Source organism: Astatotilapia calliptera, chromosome 17 (assembly GCF_900246225.1).
Source record: "Astatotilapia calliptera chromosome 17, fAstCal1.2, whole genome shotgun sequence".
Taxonomy (NCBI): Eukaryota; Metazoa; Chordata; class Actinopteri; order Cichliformes; family Cichlidae; genus Astatotilapia; species Astatotilapia calliptera.
The window spans coordinates 4,539,290-4,558,429 of NC_039318.1; the positions used below are offsets into that span (position 1 = coordinate 4,539,290).

At 39.6% G+C, this 19,140-nt stretch overlaps 1 protein-coding gene across 4 annotated transcripts in view; it reads left to right on the forward strand.

Annotated features, from left to right (window-relative positions):
* mast2 (microtubule associated serine/threonine kinase 2) overlaps nt 1-19,140 on the forward strand; it is a 140,496-nt gene that overhangs the window by 6,831 nt on the left and 114,525 nt on the right. For 3 of the 4 annotated variants that reach the window (XM_026147102.1, XM_026147104.1, XM_026147105.1), the window contains exons 2-3: nt 16,244-16,394; nt 18,119-18,306. In XM_026147102.1, the coding sequence (XP_026002887.1) occupies nt 16,244-16,394; nt 18,119-18,306 (339 nt within the window). The remainder of the gene's footprint in view (nt 1-16,243; nt 16,395-18,118; nt 18,307-19,140) is intronic. The other variant, XM_026147103.1, reaches the window with a different exon arrangement.

A 19,140-nucleotide genomic window follows, 5' to 3' on the forward strand; every position in this document is an offset into this window, starting at 1 on the left:
TAGTATAAGGTGAGCACTCCAGCAGAGAATGTCATGACATTTTTTTAAACCAACTTGGAAACCGATATTTTCTTAAGTGGAGCGATATCAAGTTGAACAAGTAACATGCTATTCAACTATCATAATTGCCCGAGTTTAGATTTTCTTCTCTATAGTTTTTTTGTGTACAATAATTGGGATCATGTGTCCATGTAAAAGCAGGCACATACATAATCATTTGTCATAACTGCCACTTAATTTGACACAATCCACCTGACAGTGAGACAAGGTACAGAGGCAGCTCGAGGGCCACCACAATAGTGGCCTTGCCAGGGAGCTAGCTAATGGAGGAAAAACAGGAGATGGAAAGGGCTTACAACTGGCAGCTTTTGAACTTTCATAGCAGAAGTGTGGAAAAATTATGAGTAACTTTAAATATTTTTTTCAACAGCTGGATGGATGAATGAGTAGGAGTCTTTTTCCCCAAAATTGTAGATAACACAGTGTTGTCCACTGAGGAGGAGAACACTCACACACACACACAGGACATCTCATTGACATAATGCTTTCCCTTGCCGCTTAGCCTAACCCTAACCATCAAAGATGGATGCCTAAACCTAACCCTTACCCTATACCTAACTATAACCTAATTGTAACCCTGACACTAACACAACATTTTGAGCCTCAAAAATGCCTTCAAACTCGTGGGGACAGGCCTTTCGTCCCCATAAGTGACTTTTGATCCCCACAAATAAGGTAGCAGGCCAATTTCTCTGTCCTCACAAAGATGTATAAACATGTACGCGCGCACGCACGCACGCACGCACGCACGCACGCACGCACGCACGCACGCACGCACACACACACACATATCAAAAAGCTAAAGTATTCTGCAGGATCTCTAAGTGAGAGAAAGAGCAGAACAGGGAAATGTGTGTATGAACTCTACCATCAACCTTCCCCGTTCTTACTCAGTGAAATGAGGTCAACCAATCAACAGCTCCAACCCCCACCTCTTGGTGTTTGACAGGTGTTTGTCGCTTGCATGACTTACATGACTTCTTTTCCTCAAAAACGAGGTTGAGGATCAGTGATTGCAGAGGAGTGTCTGCAATCACTGATTGCAGAGTGTCCTTCGCTTGCATTCAAGTGGGCGTTACAGATTTTACAGCATGCTGTGGTTTAAATCAAACAGTGTGTGTGTGGGCCATCTTGATATATGAATGTTTTTTGGAAGTGACTGAGGGTGGCCATCCCTGTTGTGATTGGGTGATATTAACCTTTGGGCCTTGGCCAGCAAGGCGATTCCAGAAAAACATCCTGCTTCCTTGCCAGCTAACTATAGGAACACAAACACAACAATGAGGTCTGAAACAATCATAAGACAAGAAGGTTTGACAGACAGTCGAATTATGTAACTGCAAAAGTTACATTTTATGTTCTGTCTTGTCAGTCAAAGTAAAGACATTTTTTATTATGCCTGTGTGCCACATTCACTGGAAAGATCTGCAAGATGTAAACTTGAACTTAGGCCCGGTTAGCTTGCAACCAATTGTTGAATTGTATATACATATGGGAAATTAAAAAATGGCAGCAATCGGCTGTTTCTCCAGTCTCCAATTCACCTCCCTTAACCACAGGAAGTGGGAACATCAGTGAGTCAGTGGCATTATTCAGAGCTGCTCTGTCGGAAAAACTACAAAATGATTACAAGCATTCATATCAGCATAAATTGGACTAATTACAATCTTTACTGAAACGGCTCTGATCTCATTTTATAGCAGTGCTGATAACTCTGGTTAGGCAGTAATGAGACCTCACTGTCTGATTCCCAGACAGCGTTTGAACATTAACCTCAATTCTTTCACAATCGCTTTTGGCAAATATTATTTTCAACAGAAACAAGCTGGACTTGCTACTGAGCCCTCAGAGCAAGAACACACCCACGATTAAAGCTTTCACGTTTAAATATCAGTTTAATCCACCAAAAATTAAATTGGTGAGCTGTGAGCAGTAGCCCAGGGGATTAGTGTTCTGATAGGTCGTATCGCTACATGTCTCAGGCCTGTAAATAGTGACTCATGTGAACTGATGATCAGTCATATCAGGTGTAGAGCCCTGTGCTCTGATGCAACGTTTGCTGCTCCAGAAAACAGGCCTGGTGTAATGGTGTAGCCATGGTGGTGAAGCTCCAGGCCCAGGTCAGTGGCTCAAAGTTTTACTGGCCCATGTATAGTTTAACTGGCCTACTATTTTTATATATTTTTTAATATCAATACAACTTCATGAGTATAAATATTTTTGCACTGGTAGGAGATTTGATGTGAATTGAGGTAAAAATAATTCCACTTTATTAAAATTGAGCTTTCAGTTTACCTCCCACTGACACTTTCCTGTTAAACATACAAGTCCTTGGCTCTCTGCTGGGTGATATTTCCAACAGAACCTCACATCAGTCCACATAAACCTAAGCTCTCTTACCTGAGGACCTTTAGTAAATTAAACATTTGCACAGCACTGGTTCTCATGATTCCTGAGTCTTATTTTACTAAACAGCATGGAGTCCTAGTCACTGAAAGAGCAAACTCGTATCTATCATAATGATAAAAATAAATCATTGAAGCATTTTTGGAACATTTTGCCATATTTCAATAATTGCTCAGTAGTTATTCTGTAGATTAGAAGTAATGCAGGTCGTTAATTTCAGTTTAACAAACTTGGGATGTTCTGTGTGAATGCAGTGCAAGAAACAGACATGCGATGGATATTTCCTTGGTAATACCAGTCCAGTGTAATAAAGCCCTGTTTGCCTGGGATTAGTTTGAGTTGAATTTAAAACTAATCCTCTGGGAATTCCATCTGTGGTCAGCTGCAGGCCTAAAATGAATCTTAATAGACTTCTACAAAGATTGTTCCTGTTGAAAGGTAGCCCAATGTTCCTTACGTAGTCCTGCCATGGATGTTCTCCATCATATCATCTTTTGAAATTTTATTCTTCAATTAATATATCTTCATGCTCCGCAGCCAGACATGCTCTTTGACATATGTGGACAAAATGCTGTCTAACTTCCATTTAAAATTGCCAACACCACCCTCTTGTGCACATGAAAACACTGAAATATGGAAGCTAGTTTTTGATGGAATTTGTAGTTTACAAATTAGAAATGGCAGATTTGGGATTAAGATCACTGACCACCGCAGTCGTAGCAACATACCAAAGTCCCCAAGTAATCCTGGTCCCTTGTAAATAGAAGGGTAGTTGCTGCATTGCAAAAATTCCTAGTGCCATTGTTATTAATTATTTCTTGCACTAATATATGATACAGTGATTTTTAAAAGATTCAAACATTGTAAATATTACAGCCAAATCTGAGATTCATTAACTGTGTCGTCATACCTTTACTATTTATTGTCCATTAGTTATGTTGCCATGTCATTTGATACATTTAGTTCAGAGTGCCAGATGTGCTTTTCAAATTGTAATTAAATTGCTCATTTTTTGGCTATGATCCACTCTGATGATGAGTCTGGTGATCGTCTTGTCGTGACATGCATCAGCACAATAACATGTTGGCTTCCGTTAAAAAGGCTGTTTTGCATGCAGTATACTTCCTAATCTGTACTGTCCTTTGCATCCCATGTTTGTGCTGCAGAAAGATGATGGTAAACTTTTATTAGTGCCAGAGCATCAAAAACCTGGCAGCCCTGCACAATTCGTGTTGCTTTTATTAGTAGAGTGATCGCATAAAAAGTCTGCCAGCTGACAAAGCATCAACTCGTGTGTGGCAATGACCCAAGTAAATGCAGCTTCTGAATGGTTCAGTATTCTGAGAGATCACTGCTTCCATGACTCTCCTGCTGCTCAAGAAAACTGCAGCCCAAATCTGATGCAGTATGCTTTCTTATGGTGCCACATGTGCATGAACACACATGTTGCAAAAATGGGCGTATGCGCACACATACCCATATACCCACATACCCACATTACACATATGTGTTTTTTCTTTTATTTGTAAGTGATTTGCAACTGTATTATATTGAAAGATCTAAATGTTGGCTCAGCCTCCGTGTAGGAAGGTATGAAACGTTAGGGCTGAGATCAGGGCTACTTGATAAGACACACACTACTCAGCAGCTGTGAGACCCCTCCTTATTTCCCCTGCTGCATTTTGCATACAGGCAGGTTTTGTCACTTACTGTGAGAGGAAAACATCTTTTGACCAGTATGTTGACAATTTTCCCGATGCCTTTCTTGCTCATTGTGTTTGACATTTCTGCGCTAATATAATAAGCAATTACTTTGTTGATTTTAGTGCGTCTTTGTGAGGGTTTTTTTTGATACCTTGGTTTCTGGTGGTGTACAGGCTTGTCTCACATTCATAAACTATATTTGATTAACTATATCAGCCACTATACAGTTTTTCTTCATGCGTTCATCATATACTGTAGCTAATTATGTGTTTTCAGGTGTTTGAATAATCTAAAAATTATCTGTAGCATATGACTGTAGTCAAGTACATTCAGGAATCTTTTGCTCCCTAAACCAACAGAATAGACCGTATGCCTATGGTAATTATACTAATGCCTAATGGAAATAATGTAGTATGCTAGCTTTGTACTACGAAGCCTGAGAGACTCTGATTGTTCTTTGACTTGCCATTACTCCTTAAATGATAAAGATGGATCTTATTCATTGCACTTAGCTTTTGTTCTTCTCAGTGGCCTACATACGATAAACATTATGATAAAAACATGTCTCATTGATCTCAACATTATCTCATCATTCACACAGCAAAGTTATTTATTTATTTTATTTGCTGGGACAAATCCCGTTCAGGTTTAGGTACACCTCAATAAATCAAATCATGACTTGAGGATTTCCTGTGCTGTACGCAGAGACTTAATGTTTCCAGGGATAAAATTTTGTGTAATCCTCTGATTTTTGCAAATTAAACGTTGAATTAACGAGCTGGAACTTGGCTCGCTCTGGTCCAAACTGCAGCACTGACTGTGCATCTTTCTGCCATTTTGGGGATCATTTCTCACTCTGTCTGTTTTCATGGCTCAGAGCTTCTTAGTTGCCAAAAGCTGTGGTGTTTTTCAAGTTTTACAACAGAGGTTATTGTGTATTTCTGCACATATTTCATATGCAGTTTTCTATCTTTTTCAGTCAAGTGGCCACATTACAAGAACACATTTATATAGACACAATGGAATCGCATGGCTGGAGTAAAATTTTCAAAAGTCAGTCATGTTTTTGGGAAAATTATTATTTTTTTATGTTGTCAAATCTTAAAGTCAGCATAGTTGTGGTTCATGCAACAAAATAAGATTTTTCCACATACTTTTTGTATAATTACAGAAAATCAAATAAACTTCAGTATGATTATCTCCAAAAATGCAACCCAAAGAAGCCAAATGTTAATGTCAGGCTATAAAACATGATCCAGTAATAATACTGTCAGTTTATGTGGAGAGAGCAGAGATCCTTTGGATAATGTCAGTTACATCCATTCATTTTCAAACTGAGCTTCAACGACGGGTGGAGACTCGAGACCAGGTGTCTCCACATAACACACACCCCTCACATCTGAACACACATGATTGCACACGCATTATTTTGTGTCTTTCAGCTGCTGGATGAGAGCCAGACATTTAATGAGCTTTATCTGTGTGGCAGAGGCGAGCAGCTATATGAAAAGCTATTTAATATCTCAAACCACTCTATTGTTTCTGGCTGGCTGGTGTGAATTGTAATGGAAGTTGTTGTTGTGTGTTTTGTGTTAGGCTCTTCACCAAGTACTTTTTATTCTTTAGTAAGATTTTCCAGCAAAATAACGAAAAAATTAGAAATAAGATCACGAAATAAACTTTTAATCTATAAAAACATGATGTCACATTGTCATTGTGTTGAGTCAAGAGTCTGAGCTCACCCGTTGTGTCTTATATCTGATAGTGAGACAACAGGGAATACTTTCATTGTGTTCAAAATCATTGGACTTTATCCGTGATCATCGCCTGGCCAAATAATCAAATAACCGACCATTTTCCCCCAAACTGAAACACGCCCATGAATCTGTGTTTGTATGACTAAAGAAAGGTTTGATTCCAGCGCTGTTGAGCTTTTCCTCCCACAAATAATTTTCTCAGTGCGCACAGAAGAGGATGAGGAGGTGAGATGTGACATTTTCCTTTGTGACATTTTCTGAATGCACCCCACTGCTCGCAAAGAAACCTCCCCCTTCTAACATTTTCACTGCTTATTCCTGTCTCCTCTCACTGTAGCCAACAATGTGGCTGCATCCAAACTGCTCCACCTACTAATGAAGAGATCCACAGCAACCATCTTATTATCTGGCCTGTGGTTCAACAGTGGGTTATTTACTTCATGTCCCCCAGCGCGACTGAGCAGGCCAGTGAAGGTCACCTCACACTAGGAGAGGGAGGCAGGCTGGAGATGACCTGCTGAGCCTGACCTCAGATTAAAGCACACCTCATCTATCATGCTTTCTTTCTTTGTTTTCGTAGTTTTTTGTTACCACCCTAATCTCATGGTATGTCATAGTGTTATGGTGTTGGTTTAAAATGCACGCTTTCCTCTTTTGGAGTTTTGTTTTATTGCATCCTGATAGTTGTATCAAGTATTGTACAATTAAAGGTTACTGTCAGCTACTCTGACCTCATATTAACTTCACACCCAGGTCACATGGCTGCAATCCAGAGATTTTACTCACTTCTCCCAGGGTGACACATCATCTTTTACAAAAACAGCTTTGCATTAGATTCATTTAACAGTGACGTGGTTCTGATATATCTGATATACCCATGGAGCTTGTGGCTTTCATTCCTCCAGTGTCGTTCCAGACATTTGGTGAGTTATTCCCATGGTGCACTGGACTTTCTTTTAGTTTTTGTGCTTCAAACCTGTAAACTTGTGACTATGCCCACTTAAAAATATTGTCAAACAATCTATTTGCTGAGTTGTGAGCAGCAAAAACTAGAGTGTGGCACTTCTTACTGTTACATTTGATCTGTATTTGAGCTGTTCCTGACAGTTGTATGTTGGATGCTAAAAGATGGCGATCATTTGAAGTTTCTTTCATCCTTTGTCAAACTTCATATAATAGTTTACCACGTTTACTGGATAGATAACAGAATATATTCAAATATCTCCACATTGACTTAGTGAGACAGCGCAGATGTGGAACATTTGTGGGTGTTTTTTGGATACTCTTCTTCTTCTTCTCTTTCTTTTCCTCCTCATTCTTTGTTCCTGATCACACTGTTTATTTGGGTGGGCAAGTATGACCTCATGGTGACCAGACAGTGGAGTTACTTGTCTGTTTGGCTGGCTGTACGCAGACAATGGACACATCTTCACACTGATTTTAAAGTTTAGTAGTGACTCAACAGAGTCCTGGAACATGTTGAAAAGCTTGTAGCTGGGTTTATAGTTTACAGGTGACCTGGCTTCCTGTGATGTGATTACTGCTGTACCAAGCGCACCTTACAACACAAAATAGCAGCGAGATGAGAGTTAGTCTTGGAGCGTTTCAGCAGTCATCGAATCAGTTTGAAGACTGTTCAAGTTTAAGTGATAAACAATTGAAAACATAGAAGGAAAATCTGATGCTGTAGCAGCTGGAAAAATACCTCTTAACTTTTGATCCTTTATCTTGCTTCATGCTAGTTAGTTCTTCTGCTGCTGGTGTGTACCATAGTAAAGTCCTGAAAAGTGCTTTCAATCTGCATATTTCCTGAATGGCTAACAACTTGTAATTTACAAGTCATTGGCTATTGGGGGCTTGCAGTGAACACTAGTCTAATTTTTATATTCTACATTTTCTGTTAATATATTTGCGCTGATACAGACTTTTGGATGCGCTGTTCTACAGTCCAGCCTTCCTATTGTTCCCCAGACGTAATCTTTTTCAGCATTTTAGAATAATTTCAATTCTTTTATTCAGTTACTACTATTAATAATAGTTGGTATAAAGTGGCTTAAGTATTCAGATTTAAGCATTTTATCTTTTTTTTTTAATGCCTTGAGCAGCGATGGGTGAACGACGTGAATGTTTTATCTATATTAGAAGTACAGAGCCAGTTTACAGAAGTGTCAAATGCTGGATCTGACCCATATTTTAGGATTTGATTGTTTTTGAGAAATAAGATACTGTCGAGTCATACAAAAGAAGGAAGTTCTGACAAGTTTATTGATGCTTTGATGGGCAGGACTGTACTCTGTGTCCTGTGATTGGGTTTTCTGTGTTTCCCTATCTCTCCCTGTCTCTTTCTGAGTATTTCTGAAAAGTCCAAACCCGTGTGGAAAGTACAGTTTGTGCTCTATGAGGTGTGGGCGTTGTCTGCAGTGCAAGAGGAATGTGTGGTGAGGTCGTTTTCTTTAGTCCAGTGTCTGCAGTTCTGTTAGAGAATGAACCTGCAGCCAATTCACAGGTTGTAATATGGTCATTTGTTACTGCGTTGCCACTGTTGCCATGGACAACAGCACCCAGAGGCAGAGATGATGGGCTCTTACTGATTAACCATGAACCCCTGTTCCTCTGTACAGATAGCGGTCTCACTGGGAACAGTTTTTGGTTCCAAGTCACTGTTTGAAAAACAAAATTTTTTTTCCATATCATTTACTGGTGGGGCTCACCAGCTTTTAAACACAAAATGCTGTTTGTGAGCCTTTATATGTTACTTAAAGAAATTTGAAGGAACATTGAGCCCACGTAAAGTGTCAGTGAGATGATGTGGTTGCTTATGTTGAAGTAAATGAGCATGAAGTTCGTGATGCCTGGAGCTGTTATTTTGTGGCAACACAAAAAAATCAGAATAGATTTTCCTGACAGGTTTCTTGCGTGTCAGGATCTCAATGAGTTTTTTTCCTCTTTAATTACAGTAAGTCTTGTGATTTTGGTATTTCTGCTCATTTAATTTTTGTTCTCCGTGGTGTTATATGTGGGACTGAGGATTGTCATTTGGTATTTTATGACTTGTTTTTGGCGTTAGAGCTTTGCATGTGGACAAACAGTTTTCCACAAACCACAGCTGAGGATAGGCAGCAGCTGTCCTGGCTCACTACACCCTCTCTGCATTGCCTGTTTCGGCCTCCATCATTCACATCCATCTGTCTGACTATTTTCCTCTTTCCTGTTATTGCTTTCTTCCTGGCTTTTCATTTCTGCACTCATTCTTCTGGCTCAAATGCAGCTAGAATACATCAACCTTGTATTAACTCTGATTAATAGCTTTGTATTTACACACAAATGCATGTGTATACACACACTGAGCTCTTATGGGGACACTCCTGCCTCTTCACCCACTGACAGAGGGGAAGTATATATGATGCAACGTTATCCTGTTCAGACAGAATTTGTTGTTGCACAATTTCATGATGCAACATACTGAATGATCTTAGCTGGCTTACTGACCTGTCTTTTAATGCTGGTTCAAATATGTTTATGGTAGCAACTAAACATCATTATTACAACAAAGGACCGGGGGATTAATTGTATTGTAATCTCAATGGCTTTAAACAATTATGAAAATGTAACTGAGATAATAGGGAAACAATATCACTTTTTTGCACACATTTTGTCTGTGGATAAATCTCATATCCTGATACAAGTCGGTTCTTATCTGATAACAATATATATATCACACTATAGTGCATTTTCTATAAATTCAGCGAATAGTTTATATAGTTGCCACATCAAAAGTACTATCTATTTTCTACATATAAATGAAATTATTGAAAATGAAGTAAATACAGGCCTTGCATTGCGTTATGTTACATGAGCGCTTCCCTGAGGCCTCTGGGTATCATTCCTGCTCCTGTATGGCCTTCGGGAAACTAGCGTGTCTGCAACCGTCGACTGCAGAGCATCCAGTCTCGGATCAACTGCACCGTCTAACTCTTACAGGGATGCGTTGTTCGGCTCGTCAACATATCTGTTGTAGCAGTATTGTATGCTGCGTTGCAGATACTTTGGCCAAATACTGGTGATATAAATGAAGCAACTCAACCCGTGTGAAGTATTTTCGGCTGGGCGTTCTGTACCTGAAGTTGTGTGTTTTGACCAACGCGTGAAACCAGATATTTAAAGAAAGTTAATAAATGGCTGCTACTATCTTAATGAGTCTTTATTATACGGCGTTTCCACAGAGAAAAGCCTGTTCTGACGTTTGGCTTTGTGGTTTATTTTGAGCACTTGACGTCTCTTTTTGCTTCTCATTCATAAACTCTCTCCATGCTCTTTCACATGATTCTTGCTTAGGTGGTAGAAGAAGTTTGTTGTGTCTGTGACTGTGGTGGGGAGCTGTTTACTGCAAATTTTAAAAGTACAGTTTTCTGCTCCGTGTCAGACTTTTCAGAACCGAACAATGTCCACGCTACAGAGGTAGCCGCTCGTTGAGGAATGAGCTCGTCCATTTGTTTTGACTGGTTGCTCTGCGGTGCCGTGGCAACTGTTGCAAACCGTCATCAAAAGCAATGAAAAATGTTGCAGTGAACGGTGTGGTACTGAGATCACCTGACACAAAATGTGAATGGGGGTTGAAATGTTTGTTAAGTGATGCTCGTTCACAGTGGATGAAGATTTACTCCTCGCTTAACCATATATCTTCCTGGTCCTAAATATGAACACTGGCATCATTCAAAGTCACTCCAAAAATGTAAAATCTTTCAAGTATTTTACCAGACCACCTCTTTGTTATGAAATAAAGATCTAAGCACATAAAAGCAGAGTTAAAAAAAAAGAAATTTAAATCTTTTAGTTTTTAACATGTCGTATGTAACATTATACTAAAAATTAGAGATACCCAAAAATCTAAAGTGAGCTTGTTGACCATTAAACTAGACTTAAAAAAGCCATTCATATAACATCAGTTATTTGAATCTTCTTGTATTTTCTGCCTACATGTATGTGCCACATGTCTATAGTAAACGTGATCTTCTATTGGCAAGGAAAGCTTAACAACTAAAAATGAAGGGAATAATAGAAAAAACTTGCTGGCCTGTTAAATCCTGTTTGACTGTTGACTGCAGCGCACTTGTACTTCTGCTGTGGTGAGCCTGAACACCCACAAATGTTGGATGCTATGGCAGTTTCCCCACTAAACAAAACATTAACAGCTAGAAACGTGCTGTTTAACCCTTCACTCTGCACGCTGCTCTGTGCTGTGTTCTTGCATCGGCAGCATTTCACTTGCAAGTGCTTGTGGTAATTTTGCAGCATTTCCTTAGTTCATTGAACAGTTAAGGCACCCTGATCATGTTTTGGATCTGTCGGTGTCTTTTGCTGTCAGAGAAGTCATGTAAAAGATTGCATCATTATTCATGTTATTAGTAATAATAATAATCTATATTTTCATGTATTTGTTTATGTTTTGCTGTGTGGGTGTAAGATTCAGTGAAGTCACAAGGCTGCGGTTGAGCTGCTCCACTGGGGACAGTTCCACTTACTTAACTCGTGTGATGCACGCACCACTGTAACAAGTTTTTTTTTCTCTCTCTAAATGATAGAGGGATCATCATCCGCGAGCTAAGCTGGGAGCTTGTTTTCAGGCCCACTTGATGACAGATGTGATGGATTGTGGTCTGGTGTATGTTACATTAAAGTGTGGCTTAGAGCTCTGTGGGACATGACAAAAGATTAATGTCGACCCAAATGCAGTGAAGCAGGAGCATGAGTTTGGAGGGAGCTGTGAGCTGGAGAAGGAAGAGAGAAGAGAGGAAAGGAGAAGAAGGTTGTGAAAAACTGGTTTTACTTCCTTCTTATGGTTATGGGTCTATTGTTTGTTGAATTACGTTAGGATTTGTTATTCTTAATTGGTTTTAAACTTTTTAAAATCTCTTTCTGAAAGCTTTTCTGAGTGTTCATGTGTGTTTTAACCTTCTTTGTGGTGTAAACATATATTAATTTGGTGCTTTTTAAGAACTAAACTCTAATACCATACACATCACTGGATTTCAAAGGTCTCAAGAGGCAACAGTGGCCCTCTCCTTATCTTCTTTGGTTCTTACTCCCAAACTGTTATCCTGAAATACAAGTTACCATGTACCTATGCAGAACTGTACATTAAGCTTTAAAAAAGGGCCTCATTTATCACAGATGGGTGCTTTGAATTCTGAATAGAAGTTCTCAAAACAAAAATACAAAAATAGTCTTTTTATAGCAGATACCATTAGAATACCAAAATCAGTTTCTTACGTAATTTTGTCAAGTGAGTAAATGTTCCTGTCCTCCAACCTTCTGTCCCTACCAGCTGACTAATAGGTAATGTCACTTAAGCCCTTTTTTTTGTTGCTGTCGTTTTCATATTTCATACATTCATTCATAAACTTGCTGAATGTACTTACAGAGCTGTGTTACATGCATAATGCACCATTGGTAGTGACCACTGCAGAATGCTTTGTTCATCAACGTTTTGTGTTCAAAGAGGAACAGGTGGCAAAGTCAACGACATGCCAAAAACTCCATGTCCTGGAGTGGCTACTGGAGTCTGGCTCCAAAAAGTCAATCCCTATAGACACCTATGTTAAAATGTAAAAACCTTACAGCAGTAAAAACATGTTTACAGCATGAAACAAGCAAACAAAAAAGCTTTGGGTTCTATGGATACCTTTGTCCTTTGTAACAGCTTCACAGTCAGTCCATTTATACAGTATCTGTTAACTTGTTCATCCAGACTTTGTTAAGGCTTGAAGGTAGAGGTGTGGCTGATTTGATTGACAGCTCCATTCTAGGTCTCACCTTCAGTGTTTCAAGTCACTGAATTGGCACACTTGAACTGTCCGTGCCTTTGGTGCATTTTTATTGGAATTAAGTGTCAAATAATACACAGACTGGCCAAGAAATTTTAGCATGTTATTAATCATTTTCTTGATGCTAGTTAGCACTGATGTGCATTTCTGAACCTGTACAGTTTGTGGATGTAGCACCAAGCTAACTTTGCACCCCACCATCAGGAGTAGCATCACTGTAAATAATACGTCCTCTTGTCCCGTAACTGATTTCCCTTTGCAAACAAAACTTTCCTTTGTTGCAGCAGGTAGAACTAATCGGCTCCATTAATACCTGGATACCCATCACAATTGGAAATGTATCTAGCTCTCATCTGTGTTTACTTCCCAGTGACAGATGTACAGTATGTGTTTATATCAGCAGTCTTGTAAAGCTGACTCTGTGACAGTGTGTGTGTGATGGATCACAGCTGATGCTTCTCTCTCTCTCACACACACACACACACACACACACACACACACACACACACACACACACACACACACACACACACACACACACACACACACCTCTTTCCTCTTTGCTGTCTTCTATGTTAATCCATTTCATTTTAGTCTCTACAAAAAGCTTGGATCAGCAGATTACTTGTAATCACAGCTTCCTTAGCAGATTGCGTTCTGTCTGCCACCTGCTGGTTGCAGTTGGAGTTGCAGCAAGTTGAATGAGGGCGACAATCAATTTAAATGTATTCAGCCAGTGCTGCAGTGCTCTGCGTGTCTTGCGGGGAAGAAAAATCTGTGTAATCACTGACTTTCCTTCCCCACAAGACATCCTGTCATTAGTTGCACAGATGTGGCTGTAGCAACTGAAGGTGTCCATCAACAGTGGTGCAATGATACACAGTAATCAGTCTGACATTGGCCAGGGAGAGTTGTGCTCTCATTGCAAGCAGAAACAAGGCACTGCGATTATACTGTTAGTTTTTGTTTTTCTTTGTCCACTTCAGAATCAATATTCTGTATCTGCTGCTTCTTTCTTCTAGTTGTACTTCATTTATCTCTCTACAAAACCTATGAGATTTAGAAACATGAAAATTCATGACATGCTTCTTAACTGTAAAACAAATAAGTAAATAAAATAAGAGACACTTTAAGTGGCGAGAGAGAGAAAGTGCAAGAGAAAGGAATAATCACTTGGTTGCAGTCAGGTTATGCATCCATGTCACAGACTGTATTTAAAAGACGGACAGGGATGTCACCCCCTGGTATGGGACTTGAAGAATCAGCATTAGTATTTAAGCCATTGCTGTGTCCTTGTATTGTGCAGAGATACAAATACTGATAACAGATGCTATAATTTCACCCAGAAGTCTGCATATTGACATGTTGAATGAATTAAAATGAAGCAGGCTGACTCCTGCTTGCCAGAAATGTGTAGCGGTTCATGCATGCATTTATGTGCTGTATTTTCAAGTGTCCCAGTCATTGTTGCCTGTGGGTAACTTGTATTTCTTTTGTGTGATTCTTGCCAACAGCACCGCATGAAAATATGCTGTTTACCTCTTATATGTTGTCGACCTGTTGTGACAGCTCTTCTAAGCTCTTCTTATAATCTCACACTGTATTCAAACAGGCAGAAAAGTTATTAAAGTAGCTTGCATTGGGAGACTTTGGATAAATGCACATTTAAGAACTACGTCTGAAATATTTTTTTTTTCAGAAAAGTCTTCAGTGTCTCATCCTCAATGAATTCTGGCCTTCATAGAAATGGCGGAAGTGTGAAAGTGTTTTGTGACTGAGTATAATGTGTGATTCTAGCTGAGTGGCGGCTGATGTGAAGCAACACGCGCATAAGGTTTACATATTAATACTGCATGGAAGTACTGAATATTCATCTTCTGCTGTAATTCATTACTGCAGCTTTAAGTATTGGTTACAAGTTGCACATGATTACACTGTATTTAGTGGGTTTGAGGGACGCGGTTGGAGACTAACGGAAGCTTTCACTAAAACTCCTTCATACATGTGGCCGTCTGGGAGCTCGTGTGTACATGTTGCGAGCTGTCCAGATGTTTCTGGAAAAGCCTTGTCAAGCATTGGGCTGCGCGCAACGGAGAGGAGGATATGAGCCCAGTGAGGCCCTGTTTCCATGGCAACAAAAGAGATTTCCAAAATCATGTGAACCTTCTGCTTTTGTGTTTATGTGTGTTGGCTGTACTTGGGGATATCAAGGAAGTCCAGAGGAACCTTCTTTTATTAAACTGACAAACTGAATTAGGCTGTCCACTTGCTCTGCAGCTGCAGAGTTTTGATGGAGAGGCTGTTGTGGCTGTAAGTGTTAATGACACAGCAAGCATGTCTTGTACTGTCTGTCAGTTGAATAGCATGGGAAACAGTACTGTGTGTGTGTGTGTGTGTGTGTGTGTGTGTGTGTGTGTGTGTGTGTGTGTGTGTGTGTGTGTGTCTGATGTGGTAGTTTGAGAAGTAGATTTGGTGCTAGTGGATGCTTTGCTTTAATTTTGGCTGTAAGCCTGCATTCATGGGGATTTTTCCTGCACTATTGTGAGTTTAAGTTACACAAAACATTTATTTTTGAATTTTTTATTCCTATATATGTATGTATATATATATATATATATATATATATATATATATATATAAACCCTCAACTGTAACTTCTAAAACTTTGTCAATAACTAGAAAGTGTAGATGAGCATCAAATCAAGTAATGTGTGTCCCTTTGTTTTGTGTGTCAAATAAATAAAAATGTGGTTAGGCTGAAACTGCTATTCAAACATCTGCAGTGTTGTCACCCAAATAGCATCTTCTTCCTCAGTGATGTCTATGTAGAACTGTTATTACCTAGAGATTACATGCTAGTCTAGTGAAACTGTAATGTTTAAAGACTATTGAGTAAAGTGGAAATTCATCACAGTCAGGTATGCTGAAGAAGATAAACTGAGGTATGACCTGCAACCAAGATTTTGAAGAATTCTTTCACCTATAGACTCTACCCTGCTATCTTTTACTGCTTATTTAATCTACATAATCTCTTTAGCCACAACATTAAAACTACCAGTAGGTAGTCTGATTATGTTGCTATAGTAGCATCTGTAAGGGGATGGGATGTAGATACCACATATCACCTGATACCAGGTACACCTACAGAGGTGTGGTTAAGCCCACATCGCAACTGCTCAGAGCGGTTTTGGCATTAGCAAGGGGGATCGGCAAATGTATATATGTTTTTTCTTTCCTCTTGCGAACCAGCTGAAACTTTAGATTTTCGACCTTGGTGGCTGTAAAGGATATCAAGGAAACATGGGGAAAAAAAAGATGAATCATGTGTCTTACTTTAAGCTTTGTGACTCTACTTTTATGGCAGAGATGACATCTGATTCTGCTGAGTTTGTGTGCTGCTTTGACCAGAGGTTATTTGAGAGCAGTATGACCCAACACATGTGAGCAAAGTCTAATGTTTCTTGTTCTTCTTTCCTCCTCATCTCTTTCCAGAAGGAGTTTGCAGCTCCTCCTCCTCTGCTCTTCCGGAAGCTGAGTAATCCTGACCTATCACCCGCAGCAACTGCTGCTACCAAATCCAAACTTCACCGACAGCTGAGCCAGGATGAGAGTCGGGCCCGACGTAGCAGCATGGCCATGACTGGTATTGAACACGTATACACATCTGCATATCTGAAAACAGGACAAAATCCCTTGACCAAGATGTCCATGTAGATGATGATGTCTATGTAGGATTAGTTTTTAGGTTAGGAAAATATAGAAATGTGTAAATAATAAACTAGGTGTGCATTTATTTATCAAAACATGAAGTTTATAATATTTAAAAGAAATATGAATTTATGTTTATGGCGTTACTCTCTAATATGAACATTTTTTATTTGCAAATATTACTTTTTATATATTGAGCTTTTGTTTGTAACCAGAAGCTCTAAGTCTAGTTAAATGTGGCCCCGCCCACACTTTAGCTGTGCCAGGCTCCTGTGTTATCTATGAAAATTCCACCTCACATTTACATCCACATTTTACCAAAGAGAGGTCATGTGGTGACAATCCCCCTCCACCGAGGAGATCATGTTTTTGGTAATGTTTACTTGCGTATGTGTCACTATTCTGTCTTTTAACACGACAGGTCAAAAGGTTTTGATAAATTCTGATAAAATGTCATGGGGGCGTAGAATGGCCTCATGATATTGTTCCACCGAAATTTGGCTTATGACCACCAAGGTCTTCAAGGTCAGCTTGAAAAGTTAAAATATCATGTCAGATCTGACCTTTGACCTGGGGGCAATAGATTGATCTAAAGGTCAAAGTGATGAGGTTTGAGATTAGGGCTGCCACGATTAGTCGACTAGTCACGATTACGTCGACTATCAAAATCGTCGACGACTGATTTAATAGTCGACGCGTCGTTTGAAGCTTTGTAAGATCCCAAAAGATGCAGGAATGAGTAGCAGGATTTAAGAGTGTAATAACGGACTGAAACAGAAGATGGCAGCACTGCATGTACAACGATGCCAGCTGCCGTTAAACCCCGAAGAAGAAGCTGTGTCCCAGAATTCATAGCGCGGCCCTGCTCAGTTTCCAACAATGGCGGCAGCTAGTTAGTTTTAATGTTACTCTTATTATTCTTTCTGGGTCACAAAATACACGTTTAACATATTTTTAGGCGAGAATGTAGCTGTGGAAACCTCAAATATCTGCTCAGTTTATCAAGACACCGCATATTTTCAAAAGCGCTCCGACGTTTTCGGAGACGTCTGTTACCCACTAGCTCGATAGCTAGCCGGGGGCAAGGTCACTAGAGCTGTGAGAACACCGGACTCCCTGCAAATCGTTTTCAAACCCACCACCGTCTTTCGCTACTCAGGTTAAACATGATATATAAGTCACTTAGATAACTTTAAAATGTTATTGTTTGGCTTTTTTAGTATTTTATTTGTTCCTGAGTAAATCGGTTTGGCTGAGATTAAAGTTATAGTTTTTACACAGCTGAATAAACGTCAAGCAGACAGCTGATTATCAGAAGTGTGAGATGCTCCAGAATTTACTCCGGTGTCCTGTTATATTTTAGATAGCAAGGAGTTTATTAAACTTCACCGAAACAATCTGCAAATTTCATTAAAATTTAATAAACTATCATCTTTTCTTTATTTTTAGTTAGCACATACCTTAAACACTTAAAGCTGTAAGCTAATGCTAGTTATATAAGAGCAGATGCTGCTGGTGCAATAAGCTGTACGTTTTACGTCCAATGGATCTGATTAGTCGACTAATCACAAAAATAATCGGTGACTAGTCGACTATCAAAATAATCGTTTGTGGCAGCCCTATTTGAGATGTATTTCCTCTTTGCCCCCACCTCCCCAGGTAAACAGCTGCTGCCTTTGTCCAGCAGTCTGCATGCTGGAGTTAGTCAGCTGGCTTGTCAAGGCAACTCTGGGACTTTTGGAGCACCTGGGGCTATTGGGGGAGCATCTGCAGGAGGAGAGGCCAACAACCTGGTCCGTATGAGGAACCAGGCTCTGGGGCAGTCTGCCCCTTCTCTCACCGGACTGGTCAGTATCAAAGAAAAAAATTGCGCATATGTTGAAAGGGAATCTACAAAACAAATCACACTTACAGTTATTTACACTCAGATTAAGTCTTGAAGAAGTAATCAGGAGATAATTGTGATTCTTCCAAATGTTCTCTGTGCCATCCTAGATATCAGCCAAGCCCAGTATTGCTTTTTCAGATTACTTTCAGATTACATCACATGCAAAATTATTGGACAAATGGTTCATATATATAGAGTCCTACAATTAGCATGTAATGTGCAACCTTATGGCTGGGGTGTAAAAACAAGATTTTTAAATGTATTTGTGGTCTTAGGAAAATGAATGTAGTCTAAACGTAGTGTGCAAAGCCTGCAGAGTCGCTGTGAGACAGTCCATCGCAATATAGATTTTGTGTGTTAGACTGAAACTGTGCCAGCTGACTGCAGGGAGGTAGACTGAGGATGACTCAGGCTTTTGTGTTTATGTGTGTGTGCGCGGTGTGCGTGCCACCAGCTCCACACACAGACACTTCCCATTCACAGAAAGGGCTGCACACTGCTGAGACAGAAATGAGAGAGAGAGGATTTTTCATGTGATGTGTATATTTGTATCTGCATTTATGTGTTTGTTTGGTTAACATGCAGCACAGTGCTGACATCATAGAGCTGTAGTATGAATGAATTATGTGTAAATGCCGGTTCCTGACATGTCTGATGCTGATTTTTGTGTTCCTTTGCTCTACTGTGACCCCTGTTGGTTAAGGGAGGGATTGAAGGACTCAAAGGGGTTTTCTGTCCTCTGCTTTATTATTTATCCAAAACATCTTCAGATATGTTGAAATCATAATTTGTG